The sequence below is a fragment of the Pygocentrus nattereri genome, chromosome 9 (assembly GCF_015220715.1).
Source record: "Pygocentrus nattereri isolate fPygNat1 chromosome 9, fPygNat1.pri, whole genome shotgun sequence".
Lineage (NCBI taxonomy): Eukaryota > Metazoa > Chordata > Actinopteri > Characiformes > Serrasalmidae > Pygocentrus > Pygocentrus nattereri.
In genome coordinates, this window is record NC_051219.1 from 13,733,976 (window position 1) to 13,750,480 (window position 16,505).

At 40.2% G+C, this 16,505-nt stretch overlaps 1 protein-coding gene across 1 annotated transcript; it reads left to right on the forward strand.

Annotated features, from left to right (window-relative positions):
* Positions 1-1,276: 1,276 nt before the first annotated feature.
* iyd (iodotyrosine deiodinase) lies at positions 1,277-16,136 on the forward strand. Its single transcript, XM_017707885.2, has 5 exons — positions 1,277-1,542; positions 7,687-7,881; positions 9,498-9,657; positions 10,945-11,101; positions 14,805-16,136. Exons 1-5 carry the CDS (start codon positions 1,347-1,349, stop codon positions 14,985-14,987), a joined length of 891 nt encoding a protein of 296 aa, XP_017563374.2. The 5' UTR covers positions 1,277-1,346; the 3' UTR covers positions 14,988-16,136.
* Positions 16,137-16,505: the final 369 nt, after the last annotated feature.

Genomic DNA, 16,505 nt, shown 5'->3' on the forward strand with positions numbered 1-16,505 from the left:
ATGATTGTTTAATTTCAGAAATAGCTGCATAGATGGCATGAGATCCAATACTCCTGCCTTCTGATCTCCATTCTCTCCACTCTGTGGGTGAACTCTACATAGCAACAGTGGAGCAATGGCAAATCAAGCTCAATTACAAAGCCAGCAGTGGTCTATGGGGTTTTATTATGATTGAGTGTGACATTATGACTGAAATCAGGAAATTAACTAATTATTCTCTCTAAGGTCACATGAATCAAGCCTGACTACGTTGTACGCAGAACAAAGATGAGAAAAAAAAGAAAGACATATCAGCCTCAAATTTGACACCTACTTTTTCACATTATTGCATGCCATATATGGCATTTTAGGTTGTTTCTGCCTGATTTTTGCAGCACGTTTTCTCTAGATGTTTTATTCTCTCCGGACTGCCATAGTGTTTGGTATATAAAACCACAAGTCATAAGCGGGCCTCAGAAAATAAAATAAAATGCATAATATAATCTAGGATACACACACACACACACACTTTAAGCCACATCTCCCTCAGGGTCGCAGGGGTTGCTGGAGCCTATGCCAGCGGTCATCAGGCTGAAGTCAGGATACACCCTGGACAGGTTGCCAGTCCATCGCAGGGCAGACAGACACACACAATCACACCTAGGGGCAACAAGGCATGTCCATTTGGCCTGACTGCATGTCTTTGGGAGGAAACCAGAGAACCTGGAGGAAACCCACACAGACACAGGGAGAACATGCAAACTCCACACAGAGAGAATCGACCCCGGACCTCCTTGCGACGGTGCTACCCACCGCACCGCCCATGATCTAGGATATGGACCCTTTAATATGTTTATCATGTGGCATTGCATCCCTCACCTTCAATAGTTCTCAATTGTGTATATTTTTTGTGTTTCTGTCCATCAGTGTTCTCGCACTACAATACCCAGCATGCATTACGCAACGTCATTCAGGATTTTGTATTATCATTTAACAACTAGCGCCGCTTACTAATAACAGATCCATGAACAGGTGCACACAAGCCTAGCTTACTAATGAAAATCTCAGACAAATATATTTATTTAGTCATTGCTGCTTTTGCCATAGACTTCTACAGAAACGCTGTAGAAATGTCTTATTTAATAGGTGGTTTAGTGTAGAGCGCGGCAGAGTCGCCCTGTGGCCTGTTTTCATATCGAATCAGTGCAGTCGGGAGTATCGTCCAACCCCAACACTGTCTTTTTAAACATTAACTAGTATAAAAGGTTCCGCCCCTGTAACTGGATTCTTCCACAAGCGTCAGCTTTCAGCTTTTACGCTTACAGTCCTCCCAGATTTGAGCTTTCTCAGCAGATGCTTCCCCCGCCATGGCGCTCATTTCGGCCTTAACTCCGGTGTTCGTGGCGGTTCTGTGCGTGGTTATCGCCGCCTTCTTCAGGAACTACCGGAGAGCGGAGTCTTCCTCTCAGCAGAAGCGCTCCCCAGCGGCAGGAGAGACCACCAGCAGGCCGTGGGTGGACGAGGACCTGCAGGACGACACTGAAGTCAGCGCTAAAGACGACGGTGCGTGCCCTCAGCCTCCGCTTCACACACTCACCAACAAAGAAGCCTTCCTGACCGCGTCGCTACGCCTGGGTCGTTTTTCCAGCTTCTTATCACCTGTAGAACTGAGCGAGAACGTTTTCGAACTGGCCTGGCCTGTTTTGTTTCATACCTTCGTCCTACCTTCGACCACTTTGTCCTACCGGCCAAAAGAAGTGGAGCAAGCAGTGATTTTCAGTTTTCCAGTAACCATCTCGAGATGTTTATTGGCATCTACAATCTTGAAAGAGATGGTTCTTCAGAGTAAACAATGTTCTGTTCAGATCCATGATTTCATACTTTAATGGTTCTTTGCGTGGTGAAATGGTTCTTCACATGGAGAACGTGTTCTATATGGTTCTATACAGAACATTTTGAGAACAGTGTTGGGGAAAATGTCCTTGAACCCTAATTAATAAAGGTTTTGTTACAATCATTAGCTTGGAAATGATTAAAAATGGAGTTAGAAGCACTAAACTGAGACAGACAGGCCTATAAGCATTTAACTGAGGCAGGCAGACTGATTTACTGGAAGAGCAGGCCTACATTTCCATATATGGAACGGAGTGACCTCCTCTCCAGACACAGAGCAGGGTATAGGGAACTGGAAATAGGAAGCCTAGCTGATGAGGGTTGGTAAGAACTGGTCTTTAAGCCAAGTGAATAAGAAAGTGTTACAAGCGACGGACACTGGGAGGACAGGACGATCTGATAAAACAAGGCTGAGAAAATTAATTAAAAAAACATCTCAAGTTGGATGAGAAGTACACACACACATTTTCTAAGCCGCTTCTCCCTCAGGGTCGCAAGGGGAGCTGGAGCCTATCCCAGCGGTCATCGGGCGGAAGGCAGGATACACCCTGGACAGGTCGCCAGTCCATCGCAGGGCAGACAGACAGACACACACAATCACACACACCTAGGGGCAATGTAACGTGTCCAAGTGGCCTGACTGTCTTTGGACTGTGGGAGGAAACCGGAGAACCCGGAGGAAACCCACGCAGACACGGGGAGAACATGCAAACTCCACACAGAGAGGACCATGGTTACCAAACATCTCAGGAAAATTAGACTTATTGGGAATCAGAACTTGGGTCCAGGGACATTAAAAAAGGAGGGGTGAAGAAATCACCCAGGGAGGGGTGATGAGCTCATCCAGAAGGGGTATAAGGTGAAATGTGTTTGCATTGTCTGTACATTTGGCTTTCCGGGGGCCATCCTGTCACTTGGAACTTAATAAACGAAGAAGGGACCTCTTTCTCTCCTTCAAAAAGGAACCTGCGGCTGAAGTTTGCTTTTTTATCTGCCTGACTTTTTGCAAGAATGCTTTTTCAATCTTTTTGATTCGTTACCCTTTTTTACATTAGAACATACTTTAATACTTTTTCTGCATCAGAGAGCAGATTACATTAGAATTAACACTTTAACTTAGCATTAATTAATTAGTAACGTTTTTCCACATCGTCTGGGACTTTGGAGCGGAGGACGGGGTGCTCTGAGTCCCGACAATAGCTAGAGCACCAAAAAGGGTTCTCTTACTGTTGAGCTTGACACAATGCAAAGAACAATTTAATCATACAAAGTGTTCGTTGAGTGTTCATGGCTCCATGAAGAACCATTTGATGCTGAAATGGTTCTTGGCTTACTGAAATCGTTCTTCAGATATGTTATATGGTTCTGTACACACTTTAAAATGATTGTTTTTCAAGGACTCTTTAGTAAGGGAAAGAAAAGATTAAAGGGTTCTTTGCATCATGAAAGAGTTCTTCAGCTTGATGGAGAATGTGCTGTGGATGGTTCCATGTAGAACCTTTCTGAAAATAGTTAGAGCGCCAGAAATGGTTCTTTTATTGTTACAGGCTTGACGCTGCTTCAAAATTTTCAAAAGGGTTCAGAGGGTAGAACCATCTACAGCACATTCTCCATCAGTCTGAAGAACCTTTTCACCATGCAAAGAAACATTTAAGCATGACATGGCTCTATTTAGAACCGTGAGTTCTATATAGAGCCGTGTCATGCTTAAATGTTTCTTGTTTATTGGTCTCTTACACTGACCATTTTTAATTATTATATTATTATTATATTATATAATGATATTATGAATTATATCAATTCAGTTCAGTTTAACACATTCTTGAGGTTATTCCAGCGCAGGGCTTCTCAGTTAGCCAGATAACTTAAGCCTAAGGTTAAGAGTGTCCAATAGGAAAAGGTGTGATGTTCCTATTGGACGTGACTTAACATGGAATAATGTGGTTTAGTCAAACCACCAACAATCTTTGGAAAAATAAAACTGTTGTGCTTAATTTACACAACAGCTGCTTCACAAGTGTATGTTGAGCTCATGCAGCTTTCTGCTAGCTGAGTGCACTTGTCTACAGGGCGGTGAAGTGCAGTGAGGTGCTGCATGTGGAGAGGACTGTGACGAAGTTGGAGTGTGTAATTCAGTGGAATGGAAAACCTGTTGAAGGGGGTGGGCAATATGGCAAAAAATATAATATCACAATACTGCGCTGTACTACATCCAAGGCTAGTTATGGAGCTGTAAATGATTTAAACTTGCAATTTCATGTCAGAATGAAGTCTTAGGTAGCTTCATCACTTAGGAATCTCTTCTTCACTTTGATATAAAGAAACTTGCAGATTTACAGGTTATACAGCTGGGCTACCAAATGGCAAGGCTGTCTTGGCATTGTCCCTGTCATGGGGCGAATATGTGTTCAGTTCCTAGTGATGCCACAGCCATCTGTAACTGGGAGTCCAGGAGTGCATAACTGGCATTGCTTTCTTGGATGAGTAGGATAGCCTTCCCACTTTCCCCACATCAGCTCATTGCTAGCTGACCTGGGTGTCAGTCACCCCTTAAATTCCCAGGCTTTTTACATACTATGGCTTATTATTCAGTAACTGCAGGGACTTTAATGCAAACTAGTTGAGCAGTTCTTAGATTATAGAAGTGTGTAATAAAACTTTGGACCCACAAATGGACTCTGGCCTGTTAAGGGGGTAGCTAATAAAACGGAATTGGTTTATGAGGTTGCATGCTTGTACATTAGTGTAATTAATATGTAAGGAAACACAGCACTGAGAATGCCAGTGCAAGACGTGATCAGTCTGGGTCAGCAAGAACAGTCCTTTGCCCGTCTACCAGTCATGTTCTATGACTCCCTGTAATCAGGTGAATGACTTGATCAGTAGCTTTAATGATTTATGCACTACTGTGTTAGATGAGATTGCACCTATTAGAACCAGGGTTAAATCTATGATAAATCCTTCTCCATGGTTAAATGAGGAAATCATAGCTCTGAAGAAAAAACGTAGACAAGCTGAGCGTAGATGGAAACAATCGAAATTGCAAGTTCATTAACTTTATTTAAAAGACCTTCTGTTTTTAATATGCATGTTAGAGATGAAGAGCTTATTTTAGAAACTTGATTGCTGTTAGTAAGCATAATTCTAGATTTTTGTTCTCTAGCATTGACCAGTTCATTAATGGGGCCTACTTTACTGCTTCAGCTTCCAACATTGATTGTGGAAAGTTTCTACATTTTTTTATAGATAAGGTTAGTGACTTAAGAGCTAGTATTGTTTTGCCACCCAGTAGTTCAATGGTTTCTCTTCCTCCTTGTAATATGGTTCTTTTTGATTAATTTGAGTCAAATTCTCTGGAGGATTTAGTCTTGGTTGTGCCAGGCTTGCGTCCTTCCTCTTCCCCTTTTGATCTTATGCCTTCTAATTTTTTGAAAAAGGTCTTGTTGTCTGTTACAAATGCATCTCTTACTTTTTTAAACAAGCTTGCGTTGTACCACTTCTTCTTAAGAAATCAAATCTTGATTCATCAAATTGTAATCATTTTAGGCCTCTCTAAATTACCTTTTATTTCCAACATTTTGGAAAAGACAGCCTCAGTTCAACTTATGCAGTTTTTTAAAGACAATGCCATTCTGGAAAAATTTCAATCTGGCTTTCGCCCAAAACATAGCACTGAGACTTTTAATGCATGCTGACGCTGGTGAGGTACCACTTTTAATTCTTTTGGACATTAGCGCAGCTTTTGATACCTTTGATCATGGTATTGTATTGGAAAATGTTGAGTCAATGGGCTGGAATTTCAGGGACAGCACTAAAATGGTTTTACTCTTATTTATCAAACAGGTCATTTTTGGTGTCTGTGACAGGATGTCTGCCCCTGTGTCTCTCAGCAGTGGGGTGCCTCAAGGGTCTATCTTGGGTCCACTTTTATTTTCTTTATATATGCTCTCTTTAGGTGATCTTATTCAAAGACACAGATATATCTATCTGTCAAACGAAATGACACTGGTAGATTAGCTAATCTTACCAACTGTCTGACAGCCATTAAAACCTGGATGTCTCAAAATTTTCTTAAACTAAATGATGAAAAGACAGAGGTTTTAATTGTGGGCTCTGAGGAAATGTCCAAAAAGGTGCAGTGCCCTATTCATTGTGTTGGTTTAAAGGCAAAGCCCTTTGTGAGAAATCTCGGTGTGACTTTTGACTCCCACCTCAGTTTCTCCTTACACATCAAGAAGCTTCTTCAATCCTGCTTTTTTCAATTTAGAAATATTAGTAAAGTTAGAAATTTCCTGCCCTTTTCTGACGGTGAAAAAAATTATACTTGCTTTTGTCTCCACCCGTTTGGACTACTGCAATGCCTTATTTACTTGTCTGAGTCAGAGACAGGTGGCTCGTCTACAGCTTGTTCAAAATGCAGCTGCTCGTCTTCTCAGTAGGACAAAGCATAGGGAACATATTACACCAGTATTGGCTTCTCTACACTGGTTGCCTGTAAGCTACAGAATAGATTTTAAAATTTGAATGCTTACTTAACAGGCTGTTCATAACGAGGCTCCAGCATACATCACTGAGCTCTTGCGTCCTCTTCATAGTGCGAGAACTTTAAGGTCTTCAAGTCAGGGGTTATTAACTGTTCCACGTTCTAACTTAAAATCAAAGGGGGACCGGGCTTTTGCGATTTATGCCCCAAAATTGTGGAATAATCTTCCTACTGATGTCAGACTCTCTGATTTAACTGAGGTTTTTAAAAAACGTTTAAAGACTTATTTTTATTCTCTTGCTTTTAACAGCTTTTGATCAATGTGCTTTATAAGTCGTGCATTTGAGTATTTAAACTGTGTGTAGTGCTTATTTGAGTATATGACTATAATGATCTTAATTGTCTTGTATTTTATTTGTAAGTATTTTGTAAAGCACTTTGTGAGTCAGTCTGGAAAAGTGCTATATAAATAAAGTTTTACTTACTTAATTACTTACTTAACTTCACGATTACCAGATCTCAGTGAAACACCTATGGGAGAGTTCAGACTGCCATGTTGGACAGTGCTTTCCACCACCATCGTCAAATCACTAAGTGAGGCAATATCTCCAGTGCAGTTCCAGAGACTTGTAGAATCTTTGCCGAGGTGCACTGACGCTGTTCAGGCAGCATGTGGTGTCCCAGCACCTTCCATCCATCTTCCATCCACCCATTTTCTAAGCCGCTTCTCCCTCAGGGTCGCTGGGGGGGGTGAGGAGCCTCTCCCAGCAGTCATCGGACGGACCATCACCTTCCCAGCACCATAAAAAACATAATATGTTGTTTTCCTTTAATTTGTCACCCATTTGTCACCCGTCAATCTAGCCAAAAGTATGTATTCAGTGTGAGTAGGATACTATGTACATAGTAAAGTAATAGCAGAAAAATCTCATTTAAAGGATTAAATTGTGGAGAAATTTGGGAGTTTACTGAATTAAAGAATAATCAGATTGAATCTCTGTTAGGTCAGAGAGTACTACTTCCATTAATCAACATAACATTGATGTCAGTTAATTACAGCTATGATGAAAAATCAATCCATTTACGTGATTGAAATATGTATATCATTTTGAATTAATAACGTATTACATCAGCATAATTTTGTGTTTCCGTTTGCTTAGGTTTGGCAATAATTGTGTTGATGTAATATGTTTGAACCGATGTTCAAATGTCAATCAGGTGAATTCAGTGCATCACTTTTTCAGCTGTATTTTATTGCGTGGTGATGTTTGTATTTACAGTGCATTCAGAATTCATAATCGTGTTTGCACTATATCTCCTTTTTGCTGTAGAGGATGATGATTGGGTCGTTTCAGAGACAGAGGAACTGCCCCCTATTCCATACATTCCTCCTCGCTACTCTGAGGAGGAGATGCTGGAGCGCTCACAGCAGTTATACAATCTGCTCAACCAGAGACGCTCTGTCCGCTTCATCAGCCCAGAACCCGTCCCACGAGAGGTCATCGAGAACGTCATCCACACAGCAGGTACAAAAACACACCACTCAGGCCGGAGTGCATATTAGTGCCTCATAATATATTGTTTGTTCTTTGCTGATACAAGCCAGTGGCATAAAAATGTTTTTAGCCCTTCCAAATGACAGGAAAAGGCCTTTTGACTCACACACAAAAAATACGTCAGGCTGGTGTTTTAATGCGGGAAACAAATGTTTGGCCAACTCATGAGGATGTCGTGCGTAAAAAAGCTGCTTAGCGTTTCAAATAAAACTGCTGAGCAACTTTCAAAAGCGCTGTGCTGTCACCTTAACGAACTCTTTCAGGTGGTAAGTTGTTGTCAATATATCTAGCTAAAAAGTTTCTACCCGTTGTTACCTGCTTATTAGCTCCAGTCATTGAGAGTGTGAATCGGCAGAAGAGACAGAAATAAGACTATTGAGTTCTTTATATTCTTGGTATGTCACAATCACATCAGTATATAGGTATAAGGTAAGGTCAATGCAAACGTCATGTGTTGATCATAACATGTTTTAGCACATTTCAGGCGCCAGCTTTGATGATGATGATGATGATGATGAAGAAACTTTATTGTCACTAGTCACAAGTACCAGCGAAATGGCCATCAACCCGTCCGAGCACATACAATATGACAAACGGTGGGGGAGATGGGACGGGAAGACAAAGATATTAGCCTTTGTAATACTGATATAAACCCTCGATACGCAAAGAAGCTCTCTAGCTAATCACAGTATGTTTTTTACTGTATGCTGCGAGCATGCTGACCAGTCACAGCTCCTCTGAGTGTTTTTATTTAAAGCTGTACTTTATAAGATTTGGGGATTTGGGGTAATTGCATGCAATTTGCAGAGAAACATGCTTGGTGTTTGAAATGTACTTCTTTAGTTTTATGCTGAACTTAAAAGTTTAAGGTGGGTAATACATAATGGAGGCTTATACCCCACCGATTACTTGTGCCACTGTTATCTGAATAAAAGTGGACTGGTTTTACTATGCAAGGTCCGTTTTTGTTGATGACACTGTATCATACGGTGTCAGAAACCACACATGTTTCACAGGTAGGGAAGTTAGTGTTAGGAGTCTTGCCCAAGGATTCTTATTGGTATAGTGTAGGGTGTTTGCCCAGGTGGGGATTGAACCCCAGCCTACAGTGTGGAAGGCAGAGATGTTAACCACTAAACAAACCCAGCCAACAAATGTCTTGGCTGTTTGACAGGAGTTGCATAAAGGAGGGTTTTTTGCCAAACTTTCTCTTAAAACATCAATTTCCACCCATTTTTTCATTTCTGCTTAGTTCACTTGTTGACATGTAAACAGTCATTTTGATTATTTTAATATGAAATGATTTACTGTAGAGAAATGATGACTCTGATTTCATCACAGAGGTGATCATAGAAAGCAGGAGCGTAATAACTTTCTGTGATGTAACTTTTAGAGGCGTTAAAAAACATCAGACGTCTGGTTCCTTTTATCACCAGTGTAAACAATTCTGACTCTAAAACGTTTCTTTAGAGTGGAGCATTTCAGATCAAACCACTCTGAATTGATATTGCTATTTTTTTTTTAAATAAGTGGAACTCCACTTTAAATTAAGCTAGATCTCATAGCTTGATGCGTGTGTGTTTTAGGAACAGCGCCGAGCGGTGCTCACACTGAGCCATGGACGTTCGTGGTGGTGGCCGATGCAGAGACCAAACACAAGGTCAGAGAGATCGTGGAGCAGGAGGAAGAGATCAACTACAAACAGAGGATGGGTGACAAATGGGTTCACGACCTGCGCAGACTCCGGTTAGGACTGTGTGTGTGTGTGTGTGTGTGTGTGTGTGTGTGTGTGTGGGTGCATTTGTGTTTTAAAGTGCATTTACTTACCAGGTCTGTGTGGAAAACTGTACATAGCTTTCTGAACCGACATAGAACATTAGCACCCCCTTGTGGCCGATATGTATAATGCCCACATCTAATTGAATTCCCCTAGTATTGCCTACATTCATGTTATTTTGTAATAGAGCTGGTTATGGATTTTAAAGGGGAAGTCCATTGAAAACATTCTGCGTAATTTAAGTATTAAGATCATTATTGAGATGTGAATAAAGTCATTCAGGGTGGTTTGATGTTAAATGGTTCACTGTAGAAAAACTTACTGTCTGAAGTGGTGGTAATGAGAACCAGGGATGGTTCTATAGACTAAGTCTACAGTGCAAGTATCTGATTTTCTATTCAAAACAATTTGTGTGTATGAGTTTTATATAATTTAATATATATAATTTTGATAAACTACCAGTAAATCTCAAAAAATAAATAAATTAATAAATATGCCAAAGCTTCATTTCAGAATGACCATAACACAATATGTCTGACATTAGGCAGCATATTAATAGTCATTTAGTGCAATAGGTTTATATGAGGTAGCTTTTAGAGTCTTTAGATGGCTGGTTCCTACCACCATCACTGTGAACTATTCTGATTAAATGTCACATCAAAACACAAAACACTCTGAATGTCTTTTTCTTTTTTTTTACATCTGAAAGATTGAGTTATGTAGTAAATTTGACAAATCAGTGGAATTTCCTTATAATTACATACCATAATATGAACCCAATTAAATAATACTGCTTGAAATGTTACTAAATCTGATAACTGTGTACAATTACTGTCTATATAAAATTTCTCACTGGAAGTAAGTAAGCTACTGCTAAAGTTTACCTACAAATCATGCACCAGTTATTTAGTTAAACTATGAATATTATGTCAGAGTAGTGCCGGTAGTTTTTTATTACAGCTAGAGTTAATTTCTGGGGTTATCAACAAATTAAATGAAAGGTTCAGTAAAGATCTGTCAATACCACGACCATGGTGAACTACAGTTCACTGTGTTTTAGTGGTTTCAATGCCTCCATTCCTGCTTCCACAAAATGGTGATAATCCAGAAAAAAATGTATACATGATCATTCTGGTCAATCATCTCAAGACAGAAAATTGCCACACTGTCCCATCCTTACTTTGCATATAACACGCTAATTAAAACATGAATTTATTACAAGAATGACCATATGATAACCCTTTTTTCCTGTACAGGACCAATTGGATGAAGGAGTATCTGGACACAGCGCCATATCTCATCCTCATCTTCAAGCAAACGTATGGAATTCTGCCAGACGGAAAGAAAAAGACTCACTACTATAACGAGATTAGTGTGTCCATCTCCTGTGGGCTCCTGCTAGCAGCTCTGCAGGTAGTGAAGACTACAAAGCATTCACAAACAAACACAAAGTTGTACACGGACATTCAAATGTTTGGAGCCACCATTCACTTGTTGGAAATCACTGCGTTTAAAAATATGAAATATAGAGGAAATTTTGGCTGCAGAAACATTTAAGCTAAAAATGATGCATTTGTGCAAAATATTAACCAAAAATAAATCAAGTCAAGAGGCTTTTATTGTCATTCCATCTATGTACGAGTACACAGTGGAGTGAAATTACGTTCCTCCAGGAACAACACGGCGCAACAAGAAACAAAAAGTATAAAGTGCAAACGTGCAGACATGGTGTGCAAACAAAAAAAATGGCTAGAAACAATAAATATGATAAATTGTGAGTGCAACGGGACGGTAGTCATTGAGGCAGGACAGAAATATCCCAATTTAACACTTTTGAATCTTTTTAATAATAATGGAAATGAGAAACTGATTTTAAAAAATGCATCAACACAGACAGAGGTGTTGGGTGTTAGCGCGATATCATACTCATTTACTCAACCTCATTAAAAAGGCACCAACACAGCATCTGGTGCCATGTGCTGTAAGCCTAGTTAGTGTACACTGCCCCATTAATGAACACACGTCTCAACCTTGCAGTAAACAAGGGTCAAAGCTGAATGAACAAAACTATGAAATGTGCTTTATATACCGCTCTACCGAAGCATTTTTCTGATGCAGAACAAAACTCACCTGTCACCACTGCAGTGCTACTTGATCCAAGGTGGCTAAAATATAGCTAGCTAATGCACCTTGTTTAAAATCAGCTAGATTGTAATGATTTAACTGTTAAGGTTCATTGTACACATTTACACTAATGTGACGATGGGGAGCAAGGAGGTGGACGCATATGTGGAGATAAGCGACTTTTATTAAGGGCAAATCCAGGGTCATGGTCAAAACGGTCCAGGTTCAAACAGACGATACGGAGAGCAGGAGGGACAGACATGACAAAAAGAACACAAAACCTCAAACAAGAACCAAACACCACGAGAATACAATACATCCAACACATCCAGGGCAAGCACAGGGCTTATATAACAGAGGCAAGATGAGGGACAGGTGGGAAACAGGTGCTAACTATCAGGGGTGGAGTCAGACAACAAGGGGGCTGGACTGAACCAAAACAAATGCACATGGAAGATCAAAAGTAAACAAAAAGCACATGGAGGAGTGGGAGGAGCCAATCTTGAGAACAAACAACGACTTAATTCTAAGCAGGTTCTGTGATATCAGAAGCGGCGAGTACTAAAATGTACTGGAGTCATATTCTGTCTAAAAGAAATTGTCTGAAACGGCTCCCAGTTGCCCACATCTAATCACATTCTATAGCAGATGACTGTCTCCATAATCCCGTTGTTTCCTGCTCCAGCTGTAGATGTGGCATCACATGTGCTGAGTTTTCTCTGATACAGCCAGGTGGTTCTGCAGTTAATCTAAGGAGAATTGGTCTATCAGAACATTTTAGGGTTGGTGTTATAATTTCTTACAGCATCCTATATACTGTAATAATTTTAGCAAATGTATTTCATATAATCTGTCTTTATTCATTTTTAATGTAGTTTTGTTGGAAGCAGTTTATTCAGTAACACAATCTGCTGGTACACACTCACTTTATGACAAAAACAACCTGTGCACCTTCTCAGTCATGCAGTTATCCAATTAGCAGATCATGTGGCCGAAGCATGGTGCTTAAAATAATGCAGACATATGTCAAGTGCTTTAGTTATTGTTCATATCAAACATTAAAACGAGGAAAAATGCAGTTTGAGTGGCTTTGATGGTTTAAATGGTTGTTTGTACCAGAGGGGGGTGGTTTGAGTATTTCAGAAACTCCTGATCTCCTGGGATTTTCACACTCAGCAGTCTCTAGAGTTTATAGAGGATAGTGGCAAAAACAAAAACATCCAGTGAGTAGCAGTCCTGTGGGCAGAAACGCCTTGTTGAGAAAAGAGGTCAGAGGAGAATGGCCAAGCTTTTTGAGCTCATAGAAAGGCTACAGTAACTCGAATAACCACTTCTTACAATAGCACAACACATTAAATCAGCTAAGAACAGGAATCCTCACTGATACTGGAAAGCTGAAGATTGTAAAAACGTCACCTTGTCTGATGAACCTCAGTGCCACAGTATTGTTGCTGACCGGGTGCATCCCTTTATGGCCTCAGTTGACAAATCTTCTAATGGCTGCTTCCAGCCTGATGATACACTTGTTACAAAGTCATCTTAAACTGATTCCATGAACATGAGAGTAAATGTGTTTACATGCAGTTAATAATCTGATGGTAATCAGATAATTGGAAAACTCAAGTTCATGAGTCAGAGAACAATGAGATTTCTGCTTTGCAACCAGCCAATAAACTCACAGAATAAGATGTGTCATAAATGTAACATAAAACTTTTCCGGAAAATGTGAATATTTATCTTCTAGAATATTCAAAGTCTTCATTTTCTCAAGCATGTAATTTGTTTCAGCACCGCTCCAAAAGTGTTTTGTTGCCCTGTTGTTGATGCTGTGTTATATGCTGTGATGATGTCAGGTTACCTGAACATATCACCAAGACTGCAAAAAATACTGGTGACTTTTAATATGATAGGCACTTAATACCATTCATTTAAACTTCTACTTACCTGAAGTTCAGGGGGATCTAGGCGAGGTGGGAGCCAGGCCGTTTGTACCTGTAAAAGAGAAAAACGTAAGGTTAAATACAGCTAGCTTAACAATAAAACATGCATGTGTATATAGGAAAGAAATGGCCATTGTATCTCTGTAAGCAATTTAATGTGTGGATTGTTTGTTCCATTGTCACCCCAGACTGGCTAATGGTACGACCCAGAATTAAGGTGGGCAGGGCTACCCGTTTAAAAGGGAAGGGGGGAAAATGGAGAAGGGGGAGAAAGATGTTTTAAGAAAGGTCTGTGTGGCTTTGCAGCCTCAGACCCCATGTCACAGAATTTTTTGTTCTGTGGGTGACAAATGGCTGCCGGGTCTTTGGTTATAGCTTTGTTTTTCTTTTATTTATTTTTTTTAATTTTCTTTCCTCGTGAGTGTAAATACTTTGGTGTGTAGAACTAAAATAAAACTGCAGAGCACTGTTAAATTGAGTCCAAGATTATTGAATGGTGAGCCTCCAGACCACTCATTGACCACAGCACCATCAAAATGGCAACCACACTTACCACAAATGCAGCTTGCCGTTTCTAGGAGTGCTCTGTTTTCGCTCATGCGCAGACTGAGAAAAACTAAAGAAATCAGAGTAAGGGCATACATGGGCTGAAAAACACTTACTGGGCTAAAGTCCAGCTCTCTTTATCCAGCTCTCTATCTCTTTATGTTTACGTTTGAATAATCGGATAACTGGCGAAATCCAGTAAAGATTGGATCACTACGTGCATGTAAATGGTACAAGAGCCGTACCACTTTTTGAGTTTTGGGTGTGTGACATAAAAAAACATGACATGGTCAAAAACACCTGCTAAATCTGACCCGACACCTCTCACTTTTAGTACTATTTCAGGCTTTAAAGTACTATTTCAAGGTGACTCCCAGCAGTGCACACGTCATAGGTTTCAGATCACGTACAGTGGTCCACATGTTGTAGAGCAGGTTTTGTTATTGACTTGCAAATTAGGTTTTGTTTATGAATGACTGATTCTTCTTATCCAATCCTTTCGCCAGAATGTTGGGCTGGTTACCGTGACTTCCACGCCTCTGAACTGCGGCCCACAGCTGAGGGTTCTCCTTCGTCGGCCAGCCAATGAGAAGCTGCTCATGCTGCTTCCTGTGGGATACCCAGCCCCAGATGCCACAGTGCCTGACCTCAAACGCAAGGACCTCAGTGACATCATGGTGTTTGTGTGATGTCATGAAGTTTCTGTAAGCAATCTGGAGATCTTAACCACTAAACTATATTTTTTTCAATGGTATTTTAATAGAATCAGAAATATAATCATTACAGATAAGTTTAAAATGTGCCAGTGTGTAGATGTTCTTCTGTGACTAGAGCTTGTCTGTGTGATGGTCAAGGTTGTCTAGCTCGAGGGAAGCTATCAGTCAGGCTCTACTCCAACATACACATGCGCACCCACGCACTTTCACATAGACTCACACAACCTCACACACACATACACACCCACACATGCACACATACACACCCACACATGCACACATACACACCCACATATATACACACCCACACACACACCCACATCCCCACACAGACAAGCAGACACATACACACACGCACACATGCACACATACACACCCACACACACCCCCTCACATACACACATACAAATACCCATACACACACTACGCATAGATTAGAGGAGCGACTGTCACTCGAATTGACGACATTTCGACACTTATTGACGATGAGGGTCTATCTGGTGGGGATTATTAGTTAAGAGTATGTTTTTGTGTCTGGAGGCTATCTTCAGATATTCAAGGCTTTTTCTATCAAGGGAACGGGAAGATGTCACATACAACTTTAGGCTCCATTAAGTCTGCACATCACAACACACACATACGCCCGCTAATTCTGCCACACACACACACACACACATACACACACACATATGCACATACAGACACACACCTTTCACCTCAATTGATTACACTTCATCTTTAGCTTTAGGTCATATAAAAATCAGGTATTACAATGTTCTTATGCATATTACAATGTATGTTTTCTAAGTGTGCAGTCTGATTGGGTGAAGGAAGTCACTACAGATACGCACGGTTGTTATAAATTCTTTTGGGTAAAACCTTAACAGTTCGGTTTGGGCAGGAGCACAGAGAGTTGAGACTTGGAGAGATAATCAGGAATTCATTGTCTTAGGAGATGGGTGCCCTAAAGGCTCTCAAGCCTTTTTTTTTTTCATTTTAATTGTTAAAACTTTGCATATTTAGCATGATATTTCTGTGTTGATTTTCTATTTTTCATATTTCCTTCATTATCATAAAATTTGTTTTGTCCAGCAGTTTCATCCAATAAACTGGCAAAACTCCTTTTGGACTCAGGTTGGGTTTTTTTTTACATCACAACAGACATTTTTTCCATTTTCACAATCTTACATTACTAACACTTATGCACATTAATGAGGATGACCTTACAACATCCTTGCATGTCATTCCTTGCATAATGTGTCATTTTATGTTTGTAACTTTCTGTTAATCAGAATTATTTACATTATTTCCCTAAACATTATCAATCAGACAAGAAGTACACTCTATTTAACGTTCTAATTAGTGAATTCAGCTACTTTGTGCTCTCATTGACACAGGCATTCAGTTATGCAGCTTGTATAATCTCCTTAGAAAAGCATTGTCCATAGAATGGGACACTCTGGAACAGCCACACATGAGCCTATGGTCGCC